Source organism: Symsagittifera roscoffensis, chromosome 4 (genome assembly GCF_963678635.1).
Source record: "Symsagittifera roscoffensis chromosome 4, txSymRosc1.1, whole genome shotgun sequence".
Taxonomy (NCBI): domain Eukaryota; kingdom Metazoa; phylum Xenacoelomorpha; order Acoela; family Convolutidae; genus Symsagittifera; species Symsagittifera roscoffensis.
The window spans coordinates 15,769,383-15,796,970 of record NC_087065.1 but is presented as its reverse complement, the minus strand read 5'-3'; the positions used below and the strand labels follow the sequence as shown (position 1 = coordinate 15,796,970).

The 27,588-nt window shown below is 34.0% G+C and overlaps 1 protein-coding gene across 1 annotated transcript; it reads right to left on the bottom strand.

Moving 5' to 3' along the window:
• Nucleotides 1-261: 261 nt before the first annotated feature.
• LOC134844301 (GRIP1-associated protein 1-like) lies at nt 262-26,738 on the bottom strand. Its single transcript, XM_063860929.1, has 16 exons — nt 26,602-26,738; nt 26,460-26,526; nt 26,109-26,167; nt 14,040-14,195; nt 13,363-13,456; nt 10,064-10,108; nt 9,555-9,628; nt 9,421-9,468; nt 8,768-9,025; nt 6,937-7,164; nt 5,301-5,396; nt 4,721-5,059; nt 2,759-3,322; nt 2,435-2,531; nt 1,936-2,159; nt 262-1,354 (listed from the first exon to the last, which is right to left on the bottom strand). Exons 1-16 carry the CDS (start codon nt 26,635-26,637, stop codon nt 1,310-1,312), a joined length of 2,430 nt encoding a protein of 809 aa, XP_063716999.1. The 5' UTR covers nt 26,638-26,738; the 3' UTR covers nt 262-1,309.
• Nucleotides 26,739-27,588: the final 850 nt, after the last annotated feature.

Sequence of the window (27,588 nt, the reverse complement as noted above, 5' to 3'; positions counted from 1 at the left end):
GTTTGAAGCAATTCTAAGTATCTCCCTAAGAAAAAAAAACAAAAGAAAAAATAGCAAGACGACCGATAGGAGTTTCGCAGCTACACCACTTGACTTAAACATGGCCAGCAACAAGTGAAAGAGACATTCAAGAAATCAGACTGTTTTATGCAAACACTTTCTGAACAAAAAATTAGAAGTATGTTGGTCCTAATGGAATTCTTGTAATTTTTTCTATTTGTTATAGTCGTCCAAGAATGTTCTATGAGCAGCGAAAAAATGTTTTGAAACTAAATTTCAATTCAATGTAAGACAGACTACTGGTACATATTCAAGAATACCTTTTGTAAATTCGAATATACATAAATAATGCGTGAAATAAAACATTTCATTAAAAATTTGGAATATTGAGTATGACAATAAAACTCTGAAATCTTTGATTTACAGATTATTTGCTATATAAAGCACAAAAATGTACACATTTAACCATGACTTAGTTTGTCGCACAGAAGCATAGATTAAGATTTTAACAATTGCACAAATTCAGCATCAGCATTTGATATATTTGGAAAATCTCGTGTTTTCTACATCTATTAGGAGTAAAAGTAAAGCATACGATAAATTCATTTTTGAATCACAATGGTACTTATTTTTACATTCATCTCAACTCAGATATCACGGCGCATTTTGATGCAATTCGGACGTTTAGGTGAAATAACATTGGATGGAGTCTGATGAAAGATTTACAGTGGAAATGAAAGACAGACGGTTGAAAAGTGTTAATGATGTAAAAAAAAAACATGCACTTTTGCAAAATTTAGTGATTTTAAATTTTTCGTTGATAAAACTCAAACTCACATTTGAAGCTAAAAAGATACATTTTTGCATTGTTTTCACTATCCTGATAATAGAATATTATTTGCGCTCTGGGAGTGGGAATGAAGTAGCCATTTGTGAACCAAAAACCATACGATCAGATTTGGCAATTTATCACATTATATGGTCCATTAACACTTTAAAGAAGGAGGGCAGAAAACAGAAAAGAAGAGTATAAAAGTGTGATCATATGAATAGATTCTTGCATTCAGTGACGACTACGATCCCTACTAGCACTGAGTTTCTATAGTCTTGTTTATAGTTTTCACATTGCAATACAATGATGTGTCTTCTTCTTTTTCGAGACATTTAGATACTCTCATGATTCAGAATTGTTTAAATTTGGATTTGAACACTGTCTGGGTTATGTCTGGTCGATGATGCACTGTATGGATGTGGAGCTCATCAACTTCTGATTGCATTTTATCAGAATAACGAGATGAAAGATCACAGACTAGTGCTGAAGTTTTGCCAGTTCGCCACTCAACATGTCGACGTCCTAAAGATACAAACATAGAAAACAGACAGTTGGAAAAAAAATCAATGACCTGGAGGCATCCCAAAACAAAAGATTGACTACTTATCGTTATATATTATTGACATTTACCAACTTACACGATACTCATACGCACGCAAAATATATCACTTTCAAACTCTTTTAAATTCAAGTATTTTTACGGTTTTAACTTTTTTAAAATACAACTAAGCCAATTAGAGGCAACTGGGTCAAAAAGTAACTTTTTTTTTACTCCAATGGGAAACCTAATAAATGAAATTCAACTTAGAAACTGAAAGTCAACAACGGTCACGCATTTTTTGCGCTTGTTACACTTTCGTTATTAGCAATCTTTTTTGCCTTTCTTTTTTAGCAAACAAATTTGAACTGAAAAAAAAATGAACCCGCCAAATTCCAAACTTGAGCGTGAACAATTTTCAAAATTTATTCCTACCTTACAAACGAAGTTTTATTTGGTAAAAACTCAAGCTAAGCTGGGGAGATTAGAGGTAGAAGAGCCAACGAAGTTGAGTAGTTATTTAATCCAAGAATTCATTTCTGCAAGTGAAAAAAAACAGACTAGCCTTCTGTAGCTGTATGTTTTTGGTCAATGTCTCCTCCAGCATGTTCTGCAGTCGCTTGTTCACATCTCTGCTGCTCAACTCATCCTGCTTGATGAACTCCCTCATTCTGTTCTTCAGACCCTGCTTCAACATCTGCCCTGTGAGGGGCTGTTGTTGTTGTTGTTGTTGGTTTGTGGATTCCGCTGAGAAATTGTTGGTGGAACTGGAGGGCGAACAGGTGCGATCTGGAAACATTTAATGGAAAAAAGGCCATTACTTCAGACCAATTTTTGTCATTCAGTTTTCAAAGTGTAATTTAACAGTGTAAGATAACAGATCCTTCGCAGTTTTTGCCATACAACTTTCTGAAGTATAACATGGAACAAGATTTCTTCTCTCATTTGAAAAAAAAACGACTGATCCTTGTGTACAAAAAGCCGTCTTTGTTAAAATTTGGAAATGAGGAACTTACAGTGCTTGTTGCTTGGGCAGGTGAAAAGAAGTGAAGCTTACTGCTTACCTATGTGTCCTTTCTCAATGATGTAGTTCTCTATGATGCGAGACTTCTCTATTAGGTCATCCGACAAGCTAGCACAGTTCGTCTCCAGATGAGACAGCTTAAATAAATCATCAAAAATTTCAACTCAGACAAGTATAACAAAGATGGAATGAAAAGATGGAATTCTAGAAAACAGAAAGAAAACTAAATTTAATTGTCAATTATAGAACAAAATTGTATGATTACCATTTTTTGGTAAAATTAGCTTACTTTAAAAGACAATGTTCACGAATAAAACAATTACGTTATGAGATAGATTATTGCAGAAACCTCAAAAAATCTCACCTTTTCTTCTAGCATCCATTTCTCTTGCTGCAAATCTGCAATTCTGTCGAACAGATGCTGGATATCTTCAGCAGCACAGCCATTGGCGATTTGTGATTGGCTGAAAGTTGGCACGCCATCTTGCGCCGAATGTGCAGCATTGGCAGTAGACTGTGATTGGTAGTTTGGTGAAGCAGTAAATGGCAAATCACTCAGTTGTCCGAAACTTGAGACGCTCAAAGAGTCACCATCGCCTCCTGCTCCCAGAGCACTATTTGAGTACTTAGCGGGGGACACTGACAAATATACATCATCATACCCCGTTTTAATTGAGTCTAATTTTGGCGCATTTGAGAGAAAATCTTTCAGTTTGGCTTCTAATTTGTCCGCTCTTTGTTTTTCCTGTTTGGCAACTTTTTGGATATCTTTCAGTTTCACCACTAGTTTCTGTTCGCCTATTCTCCGCTCCTCGACCTTGTCCAGAACTTGTTGTTCTAGATCACTGATTCTGGCAGAAGATTTCTTCATAGCACCGCCTTGGATCTCCAAGTCTTTCTTCAAATCTTCTATCTGTTTTTTCAATTCCTGAAAGAAAGACGATAACCACTTAGATCTTAAGGAGCATGCAGAAAGGACATTGCAAAGAAACAATGGGAAAAGGGTCAATAAACTCAGAAAAACATTAAAAGTTAAAAAAAAACATTGCCAACTGACAGTTGGAAGCGTAATGAACGCAAGGAAACTTGGAAAAAAAATCGACTTGTTTTTCCTAAAATGTTCAACTTTTGAATTTCGAACAAAAAAATTGATGGCCTTAAAGCTCTTTGAATTTGTAGAACAATTTCTGATGCACACTTTTTTGTTTAAATTAACCCAATTTGGGAAAACTGGATCAATGGGTAAAGCTTTTATTTCGCTGGGAAATCTGATAATTAATTTTCGAAATTATAAGTCGATCACGTTTTTCGTGACCTTTACACTTTTGCAGTTCGATAGTGAGTTCGCCTTCCTTTTAACAATGGAAATGCACTGAACTTGAAAAGAAATCACAAGTCAAACCGCGAAAAATCAAAATTGAGCATGAACAAATTTTAAGACTTTTACTGAAGAAAAAAACAAAAGAAATCAGCAAGACCTATATAAGAGTCTTCACTACGTTCATTACTCTTAAAAATGAACTTTCGATATTCAAAGACAAAAATATATATCATGATGAATGTCTCACAATTTCCTGTTTTTGTTCAACATTTTTTTTTTCATGAAACTAGTCTAATTAGAGAAATTCGGTCAATAGGTAATTTTTTTTTCTTTTCAAAAAAATCCAAAACGTTTCCTCGACATCGAGAAATTTTTTGGTTTAGTCCAATTTGGAGCGAGTAAAATGGGCGAGTCCAGTCAAAAAGCTTTTAATTAAGCTATAACTTAGCTTTTAGGTGCAGACAACTTCGAAGTTTCATTTAGCCCTTCGCCACAAACAAAACTTAATAATTCTAAAAAACGATATTGAAAAAAAATTGTTTTATGAATTTTTCTCAGGAAAATTACTTTGCTTTTGTTTTTCGTGTAAAATATAAGTAAGTTCAATTGAAGCTCATTCTACGGTGTTAGTAAACTTTTCAAACTAGACTCAGAAATCATTCAAATTTGAAAAAAAAAATAACAGGCGAAGCTGCAGCTTCGCAAACACGGGCGAGAAAGCTGCAAAGATTCAAGAGCTTTCAAACTCACAAACATAGCCAACATACAGTTGAAAAAAAGTCAATAAAAAAAATCTCAAAAAAAATAGATGCCCTTAAAGCTCTTCGAATTTCCAGAACAATTTATCATTGCCACTTTTTCGATAAAATTAACCCATTTGAGAATGTTTTTGGTATTTAGTGACAGCTTATCAGCCTCAAATCTGGTCTTTTGACCTTTATCATTTACGTGTCAACCCTATTATAGCTTTCAAATTCCATTTGATAATATTAGCAAAACACTAACTTTACACGTAGTTGAATGCTGTGTCTCTAAAGCTGATACTTTTACTTCCAACTCGCTTGTTACTGCGCTTAACTTCTCCTCACAGGAGCTCAAATTCGTTCTCAGTTCCGCATTCTGACGTTTCAGTTGATCCAATACACCCGACAACGCACTGTTCTCTTCGGTCAACTTGTGCATTTGCGCCTCCAGTTCGCAGTTTTGCAGCTGGCATAGTTTCAGTTCTTCTCTCAGCTGGGACTCATTGTGAATTGCACTTTTGTGTTCTGCTTTCAATTGCTCCACACTCTTCTGACACTGTGTTGCGATGTCTTCCATCATGTTTTTACGCTTTTCCGCCAACTGAAACAACTTTCTTTTTATATCTAATCAATTAGTCCTTTTCTTTAAATCTAATTCATTCCGTTAAAAAATTATTGAGTTAGACGGTAAATTGGCTTTGTTCTTTATTTGAACAAATTTTCTTTTTTTAAATTGATTTTCGGAAATGAATTTTGTGATGCTTCAGTCACAAATTAAGCTTGAATGGTTCAAGTATCTGCAAAACATTCTTGGTTAGAAAAATAGTATTTTGATAAATTACCGCTGATGCCTCTTCTAGAGATGTTTCGAGTTGTCGTATTTTGGCAAAGTTTTTCCCATTTTCTGCAGTCAAGTTTCCCACTGACAGTTTCATGTCCTACAAAGAGAAATTCAGTTAAAATATTTACTGGATAAACATACCCAACATACAAGACGCGGGGAAAACTGTCAATGAACTCAAGGAACCCGAAAAAAAAAGATATTTTTGATGACCTGTTTTCTTCCGATATTCGACGAAGATGTATCACATAACAGTTTATAATTTCCAGAATCTTCAATAATTAGCACTTTTTAAATAAAAATATCCCAATTAGAGAAAACGCGTTCAATCGGCTAATTTTTATTCCTTTCGGAATTGTCAAAATTAAAATTAACTTTCAGTCATTCACGGTTTCTGCATCATTTTGATCTTTTGTTATTGGAGAGTGTAAAATGCTTCCTTTCGCAAATTTTAGCAAATGAAATTGAATTGAAATTAAGAAATCAGAAGTCAAAAGGCGAACAACCAAATTTAAACATGAGAAAATTTGGAGATTTCATCCTGAAAAATACAGGATGTTCTGACCATAGTCTTAGAAAATTACAAAAACAATTTTTTTTCAAATTAATGTCGATTTTGTTCATCGTGATGTGATACAAGGAGTTGAACGAAAAACTTGAGATTATAGGCATATTAGACAGTCATAGTAAAATGAACTAATTGAAAAACAATTTTTGGCTCTTTATCCATTCCCCCACCTGCAATTTTTTACTAGTAAAGTTACTGTTCACATTGTCCGATCGTTATGAAAATTGACATGCGGACTAATAAGGCTGTGCCAAACATATTTGGTGTTCATAATTAACCTTGTAAAATCACTCGTTACACCATGAAATGGATGGACATGTGAGGTGGGGGAAAAAAGGAAAAAGAGCCCAATTTTTGTAGAAAATTGACCTAAAACGAAACAAAATTCTATTTTTTTTGCAGGTTTTTGAAATTTTCGTTTTTTTTTCGGTTTAAATTAAGCTATTGTAAGCTTTTAAGCCATTAAAATAAGCTATTAAAAGCCCCGCTTTATTCGCTCGAATTAATTTCACGCCGGTTTTTCTTAACACTGGGAACTTTTTTAAAAAAAATTTTGATGTCGTTCGAATTACGACTGTAAGGGCTTTAATGTGATATATCACTCAACCGAGTCCGATGATTAATTGTGGTAGCTGATTTTGCGTGGAAGACAAAAAACACAACCGAATACAAAGTTCCTCTCCATTTTTCAAATGGTGGGAACTAAAAAGTACATTCATTCATGAATTAGACAAAACCTTTGCTACATAAAGTGTCCCCCTTTGGTAAAAATTAACGAAATTCATTTTTTGCCATACACTTTAATTTCCTCACGCGCTGAGAAAACCGCGCTGAGAGGAAGCGGCCACACGCGCTGAAAGTCCCATTAATGCCATTTTTGACACGTTTCTCAAAAATTTTGCTGCCTTATGGCTGCTCGCAAAAATGAACAATACAGTTCCTTCTACCAACACCTTCAAGTCAGAGAAAGAGATTGAACCCAAATCTTTAAAGAGATCGAAACCACCCACCTCCCCATCGAACAAAAAACAAGACTGACCAATGGCAAGCACATCAAAACTGCACTTACATCAAGTGTAGCTCTGAAGTCTTCGTTTTCCAATTTAGCTTTATCGAGTTCCTCCTCCAGAGTAGCCCTGTGTTGCTTCAGTGACTCATTTACTGCCACCAGGTCATCATGGGCCACCTGCAGTTGTCTGTGGAGGAGACACTGACTGTCGAATCTCTCACTCGCTTCTTTCAGAGCCACTTCTAGTTCGGCTGTTTGTCTTGAAGAAATGTTCACAGTCTCTGTGGTCTGAAATACAAAAAAAAACATAGTAATCAGACAGTTGAAAAAATGTCAATGGGCAAGGAGTGAAAAAAAAATTTCAAATTACAAAAAAATGCCTTCCGAATTTCAAAAAGATACAATCATCAAGCATCTTTGAAATTCAAGAATATTTCATGATTAAAGTTTTTGGCAAAATTAACATACATTGAGAACTTTGCATCACTGGCAGTTTTTTAGTCTCCTAGATGATGCAAAAATTAGAAACGATTTTGAAACTAAAAGACAATTATATATTTTTTGTGTCATCTGCATTTAGGTTATTAGAGACCGCTATTTGCTTTCCTTTTACCAATTTTTCAATTTCTATGAAAGCATGGCTTATCATGTACCTGGTCCAGCAGCAAAAAAGATGAAGAACATCAAGCATACCCAACAGACAATTCGAAAAGAGTCAAAAGAGTCAAAAAGAAGTACTTGTTATCTGAACAACAAACGTTCGAATTTCAAAGAAAAAATGTAAGGCCTTAAAACTCTTTGAATTTAAAGAACAATTTCTCATTGACACTTTTTTGATAAAATTAACCCAATAAGAGAAAAATGAATCAATAGGTCAACTTTTTATTCCGCTGGGAAATCTTAAAATTAAAACCCACTTCCGAAAATGGAAGATGATCATGTTTTTCGTGACCGTTACACTTTCGCTGTTCGACAGTGGAATTTGCCTTCTTTTCAACAAAGGAAATGAAATGAACTACAAAAAAAATCGAAAGTAATACCACAAAAAAAAATAAATTTGAAATTCAAGAATCTTTAAGGCTCTAATTTTTTGGGTGAGGGTTCTCATGCTTGAGGGACCGAATGCTTGAAAAATTTCAACCAATCAAAATCGCTAAGCGTTCCTATTGGCGTCACGAAATCGAAGTCATTATTAACAGAAAATGTATCAAATCAGTGGAAAATAATCAAAAATATTACAAATTGCGGGTTAAAACCGCAATACTATTCAGGTAAACATCAAGATTAATGATTTCAAAATCATAAAAAATTTTCAGTCTTGAAAACTCATCTGCTTATTATCTAATCGGTCAATATTAACACTAATGGCCTGGATTTATTTTCTTACTTTGAGATCTTCGCGATTTACTTTGAAATTTTGAATACTCAATTCTGATTGGCTGAAAGTAAGCTAAAATTAATTTCAAGCATTCGGTCTCTCAACCTCAAGCATCAATTAGAGAAAACTAAGTCTATAGGTAGATTTTTAACTTTGCTGTGAAAACTATTATCTATTAACCTATTTCAAAATTAAAGTCAATCATCTTTTTCGCGCCATTCCCGCTTTCCTAATTGGAGAGCTTAATTTGTCTTCTTTTTAGCAAATCAAATTGAATTGCAATTTAAAAAAAAACCAAGCAAGACGGCGAAAAGTCTCTTGTGCGTCATCAAATTTAAAAAATTTTACCAGGAAAAAACACGACTTCAGTAAGTGTATTCAGTACGTTCATTGAAATCTAAACAATGTTCGAAACCATAATGTCAACATTGTTTTTTTAGTCATACTATACTGTATGTATCTTCTATTAATTCACCAATGATCAATATACAAACTCAATATAGTTGAACCAACCTCTTTAGTTAGGGAAGAAATGACCGCTTCCAATTCTTTGATCCGATTGGTCGAGAAACTCTTCAGCTGGTCTATCTCCTCATTTTTCAGACTTATTGAGCTATTGAACTTCTCCTTTTCGGCTGCCAGCTCTTTCTGCTTGTCGACTGCCATGTGTTTTATCTCATCCTGCAGTCTGGCGTTGTCGTTGTAGAGATGCTCTTTTTCTTCTTGCAGAAGAACAATGCTCTCTTGCTTCTTTCTCACCTTCTCTTGTAACTAGAAACACGCCAAATACGATTGTTGGATCCTTGCAAAAGCAATTAAGAACAATAATTACTGCAATAAACCATTATAAAGAGAAATCCAAGAATAACCAATCCTTGGAAAGCTAACGACCTTAGCGAGGTCCTCGCATAACTTTTGTTCAGCATAGGAAGTAACTCGAGAATTGTTTCAGCTGTTAGAAGAAATTTGTATGACAATTCATAAATCTATTTACAAAATAACTAAATTTGAGTTAGTTTATATGTTGTGGGGAAAAATTTGAGAAGAAACCTTTCGCTCATTTCATCAGTTGAACACTGAACGTAGCAACTTCTTTGCCCTTAACTGTACCGAATTTTTAACGCTTTCAGAAGTTTTATTCAGACAGAAGAATAAAATTGACTTACTTTCTCGACTTCGGATTTTAACTTGTCGTTATCGAATTTGTAGGAAGCCTAAAAAGAAAATTGAGGCGCCAAATAAATCAACAGAACATTGCAGAAAAATAAAAGTATTTGATAATTTTGGTAAGCTTCCGTACCTGTGCATCTCGCATCTGGTCGGATATAATTTTTCGCTCTTCGTGTAATCCATCTACGTCTAATGAGGACTCGGCTGAAACATCAAATAAGGAAACAAGATTATTTGTGCAAAAAACACACTTTTTGAAATTGTTTTAAGGCAAACAAGGATAGTCAGTTGCTGTCAAAAGAGCACAAAATTTTTCACTATGACACAGATGGAACTCAAAAAAAATCCCGGTTATTGTTATTAAATACAGGGCTATTAAATCAAAAGAAAAACGCTCGAATGAAGGGTAATTTCTAGCCAATATATCCCTAAATTTGTAGACGAACTGAATTTGAAGACCAGCGTTTAATTCTGTCTATCTATCCTTTATCTTATTTAGTTTGAAAAGCGAAAAAATTCAAACACATTTTTTCTCGACACTGAGACTTATAACAATTTTTTTTGGAATCCGAACCAAAGCTACTAGGGATTTAACATGATACCATACTTGACGTAAAAATAACAAAAATCGGCACTTACAGGCACATTCTGAATTTTCTTCTGTAGTTCCGATGTCACTTTCACCTGAAAACAGCAGCTTGAAAATTTCTGTACACAAACCATGCACGTAGTTATGAACTTTTTCGAAAACAATCGAACTTCGGAACTTTGTAAGAGAAACTAAAGGTAAGTGAATGCAAGAGTCCGATTAGCAGAACAAAAATTTATGACGTTTTCGAAAAAAAATGGTTCCAATTTTTTCCCTTTTACAGTACAATTTATATCACAGACACCACTAAATTGAAAAATAACTTTAATCTTAAGTTTAACACAGCACAGAGGCGAAGCATGACCTTGCAAACTGAAATACAATTGCGAGAAACTTTGGCCGTTCTAATTACAAAACATAAACAAGGACTACCGGGTGAAAGAAAAGGTTTGAAAAAAAAAACAGGTTGTTTTCTTCACAATTCTTCAATTTGAAAAAAAAAGTTTTTTTTTCTTCATATTAGTTCCGTTTCTTTTGCGTGTTATCTACACAAACGCGTAGATAGTTGAAAAAATAGGCATAGTCGACAACTTTTGTCTTCAAAAAATGAAAAATGTTTCCATTTTCTGCAGTAAAAATTTTTAGACAACGAGTTGCTAAATAAAGCTTCCAAAATAGTTTTCAATCGGTAAAACGAAGTTTTCTCAGCCAAAATAACACCTTTTCAAGCAACGAAAGTTACTAGATTCTTGAATCGTTCGAAATTACTAAATTAAACAAACTCGAAAACTTCAAACCAATATTTTCTGGATACTGGTAACAATTTTTCAAATATGGACCGAATCAGGACTAAAAGGGCTTTAATATGATATATCACTCGACCCATTTCGATTATTTGTGGTACCTGGTTTTGTGGGGGGGGGGGGGGGGGAGAGAAAACACACTCGAATACCCGGCACATTTACAATGGTCCGAACATCAAATAAAAATATTAGAAAAATGGGATTGGTTTCTAAGACTGATAATTTGGGCACCTACGCTACGCCTTATTAGAAAACTCGCGCAAACTCGCGAATGTGAAATTGCTGCATTAAGACACCTGCATGAAAATCCTCAGAATTTATTGTAGCTTAGCGCTGAAATATATGCTTACGGAACAACCTCAAGTACAAAAACCCGTTCAAAACACTAGCGACAAAACTACAAAAAGCAGCTCTAAAAAATTAAATAAGAAAAAGTAATAATACGCCTTGGAAATTTAAAATTTTGTTGGGCGGGTTCGATCCAACGACCACGAGATTTAGAGTCCCATATCTTCGCAAATGCGTCACTGGCACTTTGAATTTAATTACACTAGCCACCAATAAAGCAGCTCTATAGCCTTATAAATTGCCAATGCAATGCACCAAAAGTGGCACCAAATAGACAAAATTTCGCATGAAACAAATTGGAAAGCATTAAGACAAACCAGGTAAAAATTATGCATTTCAAAAACTTAGGCGATATATTAAAATGAAACATTTCTGAAATCGAGTTTTTATGATTGTACTGTTGTTTGAAACAAATCGCTTTTTTCGGTTCATTTGATGAATTAAAACTGCACCAACCGTGTTTAACTTATTATTAATTAAATGTCAAAGCACATGCTATCAAGCTGTCAATGTAGTCAGCTTCGAAAGTTCCACCAGAATTGCAACTCAGATTGGAAGAAAGAGGTCGTACTATTAAACTACGCTCGCTCGAGAAAAAAAACTAGCAAAAAATAAATAAGGAACTTGCAAAACTTAAAAATCAAATTTCGCACGTTTAAGGATTAAATTAAAAACTATCCGTTACAATAAATATGGATTTCAGCATAAGAAAAAGCAGCTAAGTGGAAACTAAATCAACAAACAGCAGACAAAAGGTTGACACATTTTTTATTGAAAGGGTTTATTTTCCGTTAAAAAAACAGGTCATGTTGAGATTCGAATTTTAATTTAAAATCTTCAATGCCCTAAGACCAATTGTGCCGGAGGAGCTAAGAAATTTGAATTTATTAATAATAAATCTGTAAGTAAAATCATGGAAAAAAACGGTAAGCACACCATCCTTAAATCGCATTCGAATAAGCGATATAGTTCACTTGCAAACTAAGCCGATAAAAATTAAACCAAGAGCGACGAAGCCAAGAAATCTGAAAATAAACTAGAAAAAATTTCTTTCAAATTTTTTAACCGCACTTATAGTTGGAAAACACTATTAAGAGATACCCGATGAAGTTAATTATAAGACTGTTGAACTATGGTAATCGGAAGTACGTAAAAAAACCCTTTGAAAGTAAGACCATATAAAAGGTTGTATATGATACCGCGCTCATTGAGAGTACTTTTGAGAGTATTTTTGTTCCACTTCACTTATAGTCGAGAGAAAGGATCCTTTTATCTACAATTAAATGTTCACAGGATTCAGGACAACAGAACTCATAAATTCAGTTACAAAGTTTGAAAACTAATGTAAAAAATGAGGGATATGAAAACATGCCGAGCTCTCTGGAAAACATCTTCAACTTACAGAAACAAAATTAGTTATGAAAATCGTAGACATATCGTTTTTGTTGATAAAATAATTGTATCACTTTCACTTTCGACCAGTTTTTTGTGATACCGAAAAAAAAAGATTTTTAATTTAGAAACTAGAATGAACAGCAATTGCAACTACAATGAAAGTTGCTTGCAGCAAAAAAAAATCAGTAAAGTGGTGACTAAGCCGACAATCTTTCAGCAGACAATCGAACAAACATAAAAACCAACAATTCATTTTTCTCGGAATTTTTTTTCCCAATTTCCTTGATACTAAAAAAAACAAGGTCAGGTGAGACTCGAACCCCAGAACCTTAGGGTACAAAGCGTAACAAGGCTCGAAATTAGTTTTGGAACGTAAATTCAACCGTTTGATTTTGTCTGTATAGGGAGTTCGAATACTTGACACAGATGCGAAGCTTCGCTTCGCAAACACATGCTAGAACACAAGGAGCTCTATGAAAGGCAATAAGAAAAAGTACAAATAAGCCTCGAATTAGTAAAAAAAAATTGACGTCTCGGATGCGACCTGCGATCTATAGATTATGAATCTCACGCACTAGGCACTCAGCAACTTAAGCAACGCTTAATAAATTACACACACAGGCCTCATATAAAGCAGAGAAAAGACCCTAAAAAATTTCTAATGCTACATATAGTGATTATAGCAAAAGTGCCACCAAATAAGTGAACACCTTTAATGAACAGTTTTTTAGTTGCCGCTAAGGTTAGAAAGAAAAAAGTTTCGAACTAATACTCTACGCTTGCAAGTGTAAAACGGAACTAACCATTTAGCTGTAATCGTTTGTGCAATGAGGTATTTTCCGACGATGACTGCAGCTCATTAATTTGCCTCTGAAGTGCATTGTTGTCGCTTTGGAGCTGAAATGGCGTTTAAAAATCAAACTTGACAAGGCAGCTTTTGGATAATTATAAAGCGTCGGTGAAGCGGCTAGTGGTTCTTCGTCTTAATCAAAACAATGGTGGCTCTCGCGTTGCAGCAAGATTTAAAAACTTTTAGACCCAATAAAATATCAAAAATGCATAAATTTTATTTTATTAAGAACAGACTTGAGGTTTTCTGTTTTGATCTGATCAGCTTGCTCGTATGTGCTCCATTATATCTCGTGAGAAAACGACCTCGATTGTGTTCCTAAAAATATTTATATTTAAGACTTTATCTTTGGCTCATCGCCGTCATTTTTGAATGGCAGCATCTTTCTTTCTGAAAAAAAATTCTTTCTTATATGCATTCATGGGCGCATTTAGACTCACAAATTCGGGTTTATCAAGATATATGAAAAATCGCAATTTTTCATTTCTTGCGGTTCAAAAAAAAATATGTCAATTACTTAGAGTTCAGACCCTGCATCATAACCGTATGTAAGTGAAATAATTTTAATGAGAAACACTCTGGGAAAGTAAAACACTGGGAAATTGCTTTTCGGTGAGTCGTTCTAACTACCTTTTCTACTTCGGCGAGAAGCGTATTGTTCTGAAGTTTGAACTCTTCTTCTTGCTGTTGAAGTTTCTGCTGCAATTTGTCTCTCTCCTGGCTCAGTTGTTCCGTGTCTTGATTACGACCCACTTTACTTATAGTTGAGAGCAAGGATCCTTGTACCTACAATTTAAAAACTAGCCAATAAGGAAAGAAAAATCGACATGGTTCTTAAAAAACTTCAAGTTTCGAACTTTAAAAATATTTGTATGTCTTAAAGCTCTTTGAATTTCAAGAACAATTTATGATTTTGGTGCTTTTATGATAAAATTAACACAACTTGAGAAAACTTAATTTGCTCGGAAATCTGAAAATCAAATTCCACTTTCGAAACTAGAAGTCAACCACTCTTTTGGTGACTTTTACACTTTTGTCATAAATTTTCAAAAATTTTACGACCCAAATGAAAGCATAATACAATTTTTTACCCTCGAATCTACGCAATTTAATCTGACCAAGCAGAAATAACATAACACAAAATCGTTTAATCGGAAAAAAAAACGAAAAAAAAATCACAAATTACAGAACTTTCAATTATAGTAAAAACTGTTGGAATCAATAAATACATCCAGCAGAAAGTTGGATAAAAGTCAATGAACGCAATTATTTTACAAGAAAAGTTATTAATGGGACTTTTTCGGACAACATTAACCCAATTAAAAAAAATTGATCATTAGGTAAATTTTTATTTCGTAGGAAAACCTGATTATTAAATTCCAGTTTCGAAATTAAAAGTCGATCACGTTTTTCGTGACTTTTACACTTTCGCTGTTCGATAGTGGAGTTTGCCTTCCTTTTAACAAAGGAAATAAACTGAACGTAAAAAGAAATCAAACTCAAACCGCGAAAAGGTAAGTTTGAGCCGGAACAATTTTTAAGACTTTGCCTGAAAAAAAATCACCATCACCTTTATAAGATATTGAACTATGTTCATCGACTCCTAAGATATACAAATTGTAATCTCCAACTACGAAAGCGCAAATAGCGCAAAAAAATGTGATCAATTTCCTGTTTCGAAATTGGATTTTTTCAAGAGCCGATGAACATAGTTCAAAATCTTAAACAGGCAATTGATCGCATTTTTTCGCGCTATTTCCGCTTTCGTAGTTGGAGAGTACAATTTGTATATCGTATAGCATATGATTTTGAACTCAAAAGTGCATAATATACCTACAGGCATCATAAATTCATTTATATGTATAAGACACTTCCTAAAAATCATCAAAACTTACATATTTTCCACTTACAACCAAAAATTAATAAGGAATTCGTAGAAATAGTTTAAACAATTTGAGAAAAAAATTGTATTTTATGCCAAAACAGCATTTGAAAAAAAAATAGCTAACCTGCAGAACAATTGAACATTCGAGATACCAAAGCATTGCAAGCTAGCGAACAGCTAAAAAACCGCAGAAACAAAATAAAAAGAAACATTTCCACAGCTACAAAAAATCCAAGTTTAAACAAATGAGTTTTCGTTTCGCAGAAAACACGTCTAGAAAAACAACCACGACATTGAATACGTAATCAGTAACATTTCTCGAACATCATCGGGTGATGCAACATTTGTTCGAAACTAGCCTTCGAATGTTCGCCAAGAACATTCGTCGAACGTTCAAACAATTGCTATTTCAATGGGCTTCTCAGTATTCTTGAGAAAAAATTGAAGATCAATATTTAAATTTCCATTTTCATGCTGAATATTTTGCATGTTCACATGATCTCCAGCAAGTGTTGCTCTTTTTTAGTAAAAACGTTTCTAGCAATGCTTAAAATACGCTCAGACATGTTACTTGAGATTGGTATACAGAAAATTTTCAGATAACTAACAACTTCGCCGAAGTAATAAGTTTTGGACACTTGTAAGGACACTTACTAGTTGAATGTCAAAGCACATGTTATCAAAAAGCTGTAAAGGTGCCTTACCAATATTTGCGAATTAGGTTGGAAAAAAAGGCTTGTACTAATACATTCGCTTCGCAAGTGTAAAAACAAAGCTGAATCTAAAAAAAACAAAGTCAGCGTTTCACAAAAAAGTGAATAGAGAAAAAATGCGAACAGTTATCCGAAAAATAATTTTTTCACGAGAGTTTAATTCAAAAATTTTAGTCAGAAAAATGCCATATACTCTAATTTGCGGAAAAAAAAACACTTTTTCCTGATTTCGATATATTTCTTTAACTTGTGATGAAAGACAACTAATAAGAAGAGTTTCTTCAATTATCTGCTCGCCGAGTTACAAATTTTGATTACAATGTGTTTCGATGCCATATGTTGACGGTAATTAGATTTGAATTGTACTGGAGAGGTTTGGGTTCGCTGAAAGAGTTTTATAATCATCTGCATAGTCGTAGCACGAATTTCTAAGTGAGGATGGTAGGTCGTGGATGGGGAGGAAGAAGCCTTTAGTAGTGAGCATTGGTGCCAATTGCTGTTGATGTGAAGTTTTCTTGAAACTTCAGGACCTACTTTTATTTGCTATTTTCTGTTCTTTAGTAGTTTGTTAGGACATCATGTTATCTTTAAGTAGTAACAGAGAGTATTATCTGATAAGTCAAATCTTTGAAGTGTACCTAGGCTCAGGTAACGAAGTATTTTTTTTCAACTGCTTTCTTGAAGTCTAAGTAACTAGCCTTTAATAAATCTATTTTCGGATTATCGCAGATTGAATACATTCATAGTGACAATCATGGATTTGGTAAAAGAAGCGAAAAGATTTCGTAAACTATCAATCTTTCCGACAGTTTGTCGCCACTATTGATTGTAGTAACCATCTAACTTATTTTCCAGATAGCTCTTGTTTTTAAGTTGATTGCAAGTTTGCCATTTCTTGATGGAGAAATTGTTCGGGACATTTGGACAGGTTTTTTAAAACTGTTTATTTTTGAGAGGTTTGTTGAAGTCGTTTACTGACCACTCCTAATTGACCACTCGTTTAGTTTTGTGCTTGCTAAAATTAAGAGTCTATCGCATATACTGGCAGAAAACGGTATTAAAAATATTGGCGGTCAACTGAGTTTGGGTTAAGCAACAGATAAAAAACCGCAGAATCGAAATAAAAATAAACATTTCCATAGCTACAAAAAATCCAAGTTTAATCAAATGAGTTATCGTTTCGCAGAAAACACGTCCAGAAAAACAACCACGACGTTGAATACGTAATCAGGAACATTTCTCGAACATCATCGGTAGGTGCAACATTTGTTCGAAACTAGCCTTCGAATGTTCGCCAAGAACATTCGTCGAAAGTTCAAACATTTGGTATTTCAGTGGGGTTCTCAGTATTCTTGAGAGAAAAAATTGAAGATCAATATTTAAATGAAAATTTCCATTTTCAAGCAGAATATTTTGCATGTTCACATGATCTTAAGCGAGTGTTGCTCTTTTTTATAAAAAACGTTCCAGCAGTGCTTAAAATACGCTCAGACATGTTACTTGAGATTGGTATACAGAAAATTTACAGAGAACTAACAACTTCGCTGAAGTAGTAAGTTTTGGACACTTGTAAAGACACTTACTAGTCGAATGTCAAAGCACATGTTATCAAAAAGCTGTAAAGGTGCCTTACCAATATTTGCGACTTAGGTTGGAAAAAAAGGTTTGTACTAATACAATCGCTTCGCAAGTGTAAAAACAAAGCTGAATCTAAGAAAACAAAGTCAGCGTTTCACAAAAAAAAATGAATAGAGAAAAGTTGCAAACACTTATCCGAAAAACAATTTTTTCACGAGAGTTTAATTCAAAAATTTTCTTAGCCAGAAAAATGCCATATGCTCTAATTTGCGGAAAAAAAAACACTTCTTGCTGATTTCGATATATTTCGATATATTGTGATGAAAGACAACCAATCAGAAGAGTTTCTTCAATTATCGGCTCGCCGAGTTACAAATTTTGAGTACAATGTGTTTCGATGCCATATGTTGAGGGTAATTAGATTTGAATTGTACTGGACGAGGATTGGGTTCGTTATAAGGGTTTCATAATCATCTGCATAGCCGTAGCACAAATTTCTAAGTGAGGATGGTAGGTCGTGGAGGGGAGGAAGAAGCCTCTAGTAGTGAGCATTGGTGACAATTGCTGTTGATGTGAAGTTATCTCGAAACTTCCGGCCCTACTTTTACTTCTTATTTTCTGTTCGTTAAGTAGTAACAGAGAGCATTATCTGATAAGTCAAATCTTTGAAGTGTACCTAGGGTCAAGTAATGAAGTATTTTTTCAAATGCTTTCTTGAAGTCCAAGTAATTTGCCTTTAATAAACTTATTTTCGGATTATCGCAGACGTGATACATTTTGTCTAGGAACTTGAGCATAAAAAGCGTTGTAGATCGATTAGAACAAACTCAAACTGACAATCATGGATTTGGTAGTAGCGAACAGATTTCGTAAATTATCAATCTTTCCGACAGTTTCTCGCCACTTTTGATTGTAGTAACAATCTAACATATTTCAATTTGACAAAAACAAGTCGAATTAGCACTGAGACAAAAATTACCAAGAGGTTATTGGGCAGTCAATACTTCGGTAGTCGCCCCTTCAGCCAAAAAAAGAAAACAAAAAAAATTCGGACTATATGAAAATTGAAGATTTCAAACAAAGCATGTTCTGCGAAGCACAAAATTGCCAACAAGGACAGCCGGTTACTGTGCAAGTAGCACATAATGTTCCGACCAGTCTAGAAAAATACAAGAAAAAAGGTACAAGAACGAAACACTAGAACTTTGGCAAATTCGAGAGTTATAATAAAATAATCAAATTGAAAAACAGTTTTTGAAGAAAAATGACTAAATAAAAGAAAAACAAATGAAATTTTGAAAAACTTCACATTCTCTTTTTTGATTTTTGAAAGGATTTTTCGGAAGTTTTTGATTCCCAAAGTGACGCAAAAAACATCCTAAATTAACTTTACTTGAGTAAACTTAGTTTTTTTTTAATTAAAAATTCTTAACTTAGGCATAATTCAGCTTATAGGCCTGCTCGCTTGCTTTATTCGCTCAAATTAAGACAAAAAATGTAAAATTTTCCACGGGATTTTCGCAAATTTTTATTGTGGTTCGAATCACGACTGAAAGGGCTTTAAAATGATATTACTAGACACATTCCAAGGATTATTTGTGGTACCTGATTTTTGGTACCTGAATAAAATTCCTCCCCCTTTTTTCAATGATCGGAATAAAAACATTTTTTCCACATTCGAAACTACCTATAAATCAATTAATGCCGAAGAATCCTAGAATCAAAAACTATAACAAAACGGGCAAGTGGATTTAATCTCAATGACCTGCATCTTTTTGACAAAGTTAGACACGATACTTTCAAAAAATGTTTCAAGTTGAAAGTAAAGCCGGCATAAAACAATAGTACGAAAACCGCAACTTTCTCAAAAAAATTATCCAGTCTTTTGATATTAAAAAAAACCTAGAAACTTTAATGGTACACGCATGAGGCTACCATGGTACTTAATTTACCACTAGACACAAAAGAAAAGACTTGGCAGCTTTCCTTTTGTTACAAAAGAAAAACAGTTGCAAGCATTATTCAGGAAAAATTTGTCTTAGTACTTGCTTGTCATGGTCAAATTGGAAAGTATATTCAATTAAAACGTGGTGATTTATTATTCATTTACTTGTGAATATATATTAGACTATAGTAACTTACTGTAGGACGTATAGGAAGCATTTCAATATTTGATTTCAGAATAAATGAACCCAATTAAATCATGTATAACGTATTGACCTCATTTTCTCGAATGCCCACTAACCGTGGTAGTGAAAAATTGAGCTGACTAAGAACTAAACTTTTTACAAATGTAACTCAGTAATAGGGAGCTTTTTAGTTGAGCAGAGGTGTTAATCACGATTGCCATTTTTCATAAACAGTGTTAACTTCTAGCTCCATAGTGAGTAAACTTTCAATGATAACACCTAATATTCAACGTGCAATTTTTTTCGATTGTAGTGTCTGCTATTTCTTTATTTTGTATTTCTGAGCTTGCCCTGATTTGAGGTTTTGCAAATCCGACAAACTGTTTTGTCTTCGTTCAAAGTAAGTTTGTGACATTTAAAGATCTTTGCGGGTCTAATTACGTTGACTTCTGAATTTAATTTCAGAAAATTGATGCTCAAATGTGAGCAAAAACTCAAAATAGCATCTGCGTAATGCATCGCTTAAATCTATCGTCTGTTGTAAATGTTTTTCCAACTCCTTGAGATAAATCTTGAATAGGAGCGGACCAAATACCGGACCTTGGGGTACTCTTAGCTTGATTTCGACTATATCCGAGAAGCGTGGACTTTCTGTATTCTCTTATCGGGAAGTTTCGGAGTATGCTTGTCTTTTGTTTTGAAGCCCAAGTTTTTAAGTTTTCGCAGTAGTATTTTATGCGAATTTGAGGTAAAGGCTTTTGTCAGAGCGCTTGAAGCAGTTGATGTGTTCAAGTTTTAATCTATGTTATCATTTCGTCGGTAAAATTTAAAAGCGTATTAGTTGTAGAGGAGCACTGTCGGAACCCGATTTAATTTAGTAAAGTAAATTCTCGAAGTAGAAAAAATGTAATTGAAAAGAACTGCGATCAATTTTTTGTCTGTTATCAAATCACCAAGGAATTTTCAAGAAAATCAACGGTTGTCATGTCATTGACTATGATTCTCAAAATGGTGATCACAAAGTTCTCAATTATCGTGAACTACGAAGTGACTGTCATGTATGCTCTCATGGTAAATTATTTCATTTCTTTATTATTTCATTTAAATTAATTTTCGCACTAGGTGCTTTGTCAGTTCTCAGATTTAGCCAAGCGCAATTTTTTCATCAACTAAGGTTTTAAATGGTGCCAGTGGTTTCTGTAGTTGCTTAAAAATATGGCTAGACGCAGGGCTGTGCAAATATTCATTGCAATTTATTGCCTTTCGATTGAAATGCCAATGCAATAATTGAACATTGGAAGCTACAAACAATAATTGGACCCAATTTTTGCAATAAATGTAAGAGGAAAAATCTGAAGTGATTAAATTTCTTGAAGACAATCAAGTTAAAGCAAAACCCTCAATGAAGCAAAGTACATCAACTAACACCTATATCTACATCATGAACCACTGATTGAGAGCTTCAAGACCTTTTTAGCATCCCAAAATTTCGAGAAACAGTTATGGAATGCCGAAAGTCACTCATAACATACCCTACAGCATTTAAACAATTTTCGGTGACATGTTACAATCGGTGGTAACTTTGAGTATACTGCATGTATTTAACTTGAGCACCATGATTTCTAATAAAGTCAACTAATTTTCAATCAACAGTACATGCTATTAAAAAGTTTTTGTAATTGCATTATTCTGCCAAATGAAATGCTATTCAAAAATTCAGTTATTACACTTTTTTTGTCTGAAAATTTAGCTTTTGAAATAAATTCTGAATAATGAGCGAAGAATAACAAATTCGACCCAGCTATTGAAAATGAACCTACCACCTGTTGTATTATATCTCCCAATTTTCAATGACAGTCGCCGTCGGCTGAAGAAACTCGCAGCTGTTATACTTTTTAAGTTTTATTTTCGTTTTCTTTGATTTTTTGATTAATTTTATATGTTCGGGAGCCTCCAAGTTGGTTTCGTCAATCAACGGCGTAAAAGCTCACATAATGGGTCGATGAACTACTCCATCAATTAAAAGTGCAATAGAGAAGTTTTTTCTCAATTTTGGGTTCAACCATTTTCGTTAGAAGTTCCATGTACTTAAAAAAATGTATTTCTAGATATCGGTTGCAAGTTAGTGAGCTTTCGGGTTAGCTCACTCTCAATAAACAAATTGGTTTGAGCACCAAGCATATCCATTCCAGCCATGATCACAATTCTTAGGTTTACTAGACGATGCATCTTCATCGCCATGATGAACTTTGAGATTAATATGAAGGTTTGAATATCCAGTTCCTTTCTTTTGTTGAAATCTTTTCGCACTGGCATATCCATTGATCTTTCAAATCTGTTCATCTAACAAAACTCTTGGCATGAACAGCCTAAAAAACTAGAAATTTCCAAAACACCAGTTATTGTGATTAATTGACAAGTGCCAATGCAATAATTGTAAATTGGCGATGTCAATTATCAATGATTGTTTTTTCAATTTTTGCAAATAATTGTTCATTCGAAAACTTTTTAAAAAATTTAAACAATTTTCGGTGATATGTTACAATAGGTGGCAGCTTTGAGTATAGTGCATGTATCAAAAATGAGAACCATGATGTATATAGTCAATTCATTTTATATTAATTGTACATGGTATAAAAGAGTTTTTTTAAATAAATTACTCTGCCAAAAGAAATGTTATTCAAAAATTCATTTATTACACTTCTTTTGCCTAGAGAATTCGATTTTGCTGAACAAACTCGCAGCTGATCTACTTTTTAAGTTTTATTTTCGTTTTCTTCAATTTTTTTATCAATTTCATAAGTTCGGGAGCCCCCAAATTGATTTTATCAATCAACGGCGTAAATGCTCACATAATGGGTGGATGAACTGCTTCAGCAATCAATTTTAAATGCAAAAGATAGGGTACGTTTTTTCTCAATTTTGCGTTCAACCATTTTCGTTCTAAGTTCCATGTAATTAACATCTGAATTTCTAGATATCGGCAGCAAGTTAAAAAGCTTTCGGGTCAGCCCACTCTCAACAAACGAAACTGGTTTGAGCTCCAAGCATATCCATTCCAGCCATGAAGAGATGCTTAGACCATTTTTATCGATGCCGCAATCACAAATCTTAGATTCTTAGATTTACTTAGATTGATTTTTTGATTAATTTTATATGTTCGGGAGCCTCCAAGTTGGTTTCGTCAATCAACGGCGTAAAAGCTCACATAATGGGTCGATGAACTACTCCGTCAATTAAAAGTGCAATAGAGAAGTTTTTTTCTCAATTTTGGGTTCAACCATTTTCGTTAGAAGTTCAACCAATTTTGTATTTCTATATATCGGTAGCTTTGACCATTTTTATCGATGCCGCAATCACAAATCTTAGATATACTAGACGATGGCATCTTCATTTTTAAGGCCATGATGACCTTTGAGATTGATATAACGGTTTAAACATCCAGTTTATTTCTTTTGTTGAAATCTATTCGCACTGGCATATGCATTGATCTTTCATATCTTGTTTTCTAACAAATTTCTTGCAGAATTCTTGGCATGACTAACCTGAAAACTTGAAACTTCTAAAACACCAGTTATTGTGATTAATTGACAAGTGCCAACTCAATAAAGGTAAATTGGCGCTGTCAATTATCAATGATTGTTTTTTCAATTATTGCAAATAATTGTTCATTCAAAAACTTTAATTTATTTAAACATTTTTCGGTGATATGTTACAATAGGTGACAGCTTTGAGTATAGTGCATGTATAAAAATTGAGAACCATGATGTATAATATAGTCAATTCATTTTCAATAAATTGTACACGCTATAAAAAAGTTTCTGTGAATACATTACTCTGCCAAATGAAAAGCTATTCAAAAATTCAATTATTACACTTTTTTTGCCTATGAATCGGGACTTTGAAATAAATTGTAAATATTGAGCGAAAAAAACAAAGAGCAAAACAGCTTTTGAAGTTGAACCTACCACTTATAGTAATATATCACTCAATTTTCGATAACAGTCGCCGTCGGCTGAAGAACCTCGCAGCTGATCTACTTTTTTTGTTTTGTTTTCTTCAATTTTTGATCAATTTTATAAGTTCAGGAGCCCCCAAGTTGGTTTCGTCAACCAACGGCGTAAATTCTCACATAATTGGCCGACGAACTGCTCCAGCAATCAAGTAAAAGTGGAAAAGATAGGGGAAGTTTTTCCTTAATTTTGCGTTCAACCATTTTCGTTATAAATTCCATGTAATTAACAAATGTATTTCTATATATCGGTAGCAAATTAGTAAGCTTTCGGGTTAGCTCACGCTCAACAAATGAAACTGGTTTGAGCTCCAAGCCAATCCATTCCAGCCAAGAAAAGACGCTTTGACCATTTTTATCGATGCCGCAATCACAAATCTTAGATATACTAGACGATGCATCTTCATATTCAAGGCCATAATGAACTTTGAGATTAATCTAAAGGTTTGAACATCCAGTTCCTTTCTTTTGTTAAAATCTTTTCGCACTGGCATATCCATTGATCTTTCACATCTGTTTTTCTAACAATATTCTTGTAAAATTCTTGGTATGACCAACCTAAAAAACTTGATATTTCTAAAACACCAGTTATTGTGATTAATTGACAAGTGCCAAAGCAATTATGTAAATTGGCGATGTCAATTATCAATATCAATGATTGTTTTTTCAATTTTTGCAAATAATTATTCATTCTAAAACTTTAAAAAAAATTTAAACATTTTTCGGTGATATGTTACAATAGGTGGTAACTTTGAGTATAGTTTATGTATTAAACATGAGAACCATGAGGTATAATATAGTCAATTCATTTTCAATAAATTGTATATGCTATAAAAAAAATTGTAAATACATTATTCTGCCAAATGAAATGCTATTCAAAAATTCAATTATTACACTTCTTTTGCCTATAAACTTGGACTTTGAAATAAATTATAAATAATGAGCGAAAAATAACAAAGAGCGATCCAGCTATTCAAATTGAACCTACCACCTACTGTAATATATCACCCAATTTTCAATGACAGTCGCCGTCGGCTGAACAAACTCGCAGCTGATCTACTTTTTTAGTTTTATTTTCGTTTTCTTAAATTTTTTGATCAATTTCTTAAGTTCGGGAGCCCCAAATTGGTTTTGTCAATCAACGGCGCAAATGCTCACATAATGGGTGGATGAACTGCTCCAGCAATCAATTCAAAGTGCAAAAGATGGGGGATGTTTTTTCTCAATTTTGCGTTCAACCATTTTCGTTATAAGTTCCATGTAGTTAACAAATGTATTTCTAGATATCAGTAGCAAGTTAGTAAGCTTTCGGGTTATCTCACTCTCAACAAACGAAACTGGTTTGACCTCCAAGCATATCCATTCCAGCCATGAAAAGATGCTTTGACCACTTTTATCGATGCCGCAATCACAAATCTTAGATTTACTAGACGATGCATATTCATTTTTAAGGCCATGATGAACTTTGAGATTAATATAAAAGTTTGAACATCGTTCTCTTCTTTTGTTAAATATTTTCGCACCGGCATATTCATTGATCTTTCACGTCTGTTTATCCAACAAATTTCTTGCTAATTTCTTGACATGACCAACCTAAAAAACTTAGTAAATTGGCGATATCAATTACCAATGATTGTTTTTTCAATTATTGCAAATTATTGTTCATTCGTAAACTCATTGCACAACCCTGGTTCGACGATTTCCTTATTAACAGTTTTCATAGGCGCACACTTGTATTGGGGTCCAAGATTGGGTTCCAATTCGATTGTTTCAGAAGCGCTAAAAACTGATTTTTTTACGATAGTCGGAACAAGTTTGTTGGCTATTTTAGTCCTTACGGATTAATTGCAGACTCAAAATTGACCCCCGTGCGGCAAGGTAATAGTACCTCTCAACTTGAGTACCGGTACATGTACTAGTACCAAATGTACTAGTACCGGAACCATGCCAACTCTACACTTAAGGCAGTGTTTGTTTGAAATGTTTACATTACAGTAACCCATTAAGACAATAGCTTTGTTTTCACTTATTATGGAATCGATGTCTCAGGCTTAACTCACTCGAAACAACAAAACCTTTGTCTTATGTGTGGCAAACGTGAATGGTCAATTTCTTGCAGATTTGTAAGAAATTTGTTCAAGGTGAAAAAGCCTATATCCCAATAAAAAGTACACGTGCTATAGAAGCAAAAAAACACAGCTAATGGTTTTTTTTAATTTTTTGTATTTTCCAAGTTAAAACAAATTTAGTCCACTATTTCATCTTTTGTTCGCATAATCAATTTTGGCTAGCAAAATTCAAGCTGCTGCTTGCAAATTAGGTAGTACTTATTTTGTCTCTGTAATCTATTCTGTTCGTTTTTTGTACATTAAATTAAACTACCTTGTTTTTGGTGAGCTCAACCTTCTGTCGCTGAAGAATCTCTCTCAGTCCGCTGTTTTCTGTACAAAAACAATCACAGCTAGTTGTAACTTTAAAAACCTGCTTAATCTGATTAGAAAAGGAGTAGCAGAGATCACCGTACGAAAAAAGAACTTTTATACCGCAAAGTATATGTTAAAATTATGACCCTTCCAATCTTTGCTAAATATAAATCAGTTTTTTAAATGCAGTATTTATGTATCAAGTAGAATACTCCTTAATCATATTTTTCCAACATGAAAAGACGAACTTGTCGATAAAAAGGAAGTTTCTTGTAGATTAATTGTAGAAGGAACTTTGAACAACACTAACCATTAGTTTGCTTGTCAAGTTTATCTTTCAGTTCGTAATTAGCTTTCCGGAGATCCAAAATTTGACTCTGTAAACAAAAATTATATGAAACGCAAAAAAAATAAATTAAAAACACGTTTTTGATCTGAAGTTTCTTATTTACCTGCAATCGCGAAAATTCTTCGCCCGATAGAGACATTTGCAAATAAATTACAACTACATTGGTCAAATTGTCGAATCACAGAATTCTGAAACCAAAAATCTGCATCAGCCAATCCGTCCACAACGTGAAAGAAATTTTATTCTGAAAAAACCGGGATTTAGTCGTTATAAATGTTTTATTAATCTTTTTTTTAAAGCCAGGAGGCGCGTTTAAATATTCCTCGTGCTTAAAAACTAGTTTTCGTGTATAAATGTACAGAAAATGAACACTAATAGAAATGATTTATAATGGAAAGTCTGATCATGGTGGACTGAGTTTATTGGCTAGGAACAAGAATAATGACATAGTTAATAAAATATCGATTTGCTTCTTTCGATGGCCTCGGATTGTGATTAGGGCAGTTTTCAATATTGTGAAGGACAGCTTCTTTCTGATTTAATTGATGGTGCTGGAATATGAACAATCTGTCTTTTCACTCAGCTTCTCGGCAAGATCAGAAATGAATGGCTCTGCTTCCTCACCCATCGCGCCATTGATCGCGAATGCCGAGGAGTGAAAGAAGCATCACGCGCTCGTTGTCCTCTTCTTTCTTACGGTTTTCATGCGACTTACGAAGAGGGCCCAGTTTCTGAGTTCGGTTGCTGGGAGCAATGGGATGGGTGAAACATTTGTCCACAAACATTTTCTGGAGTGGTGCCCTAAAATCACGACAGGCAACATCAAGTCTTGCGTTGTCTTCTTAATTGCTCCCTGTCGCTAAACCTTCACTCCCTGTCAACAGTATTAGTCCGGGCTCCGTGCTCGCATCATTACACAGTTCGTAAAAAATCTACTACAACGTCGTGAAACGCGTTAGGACGCATTATGACAAAGCCGCGTAACTTGCAGGTCAATGTGTGGTCAACGTCGCTTGGCAATCCACTTTCACATGTTTTAGCCATTCTTCTCAGAAGCCATCCGTAGCCCATGCATACTGCATCTCGGAAA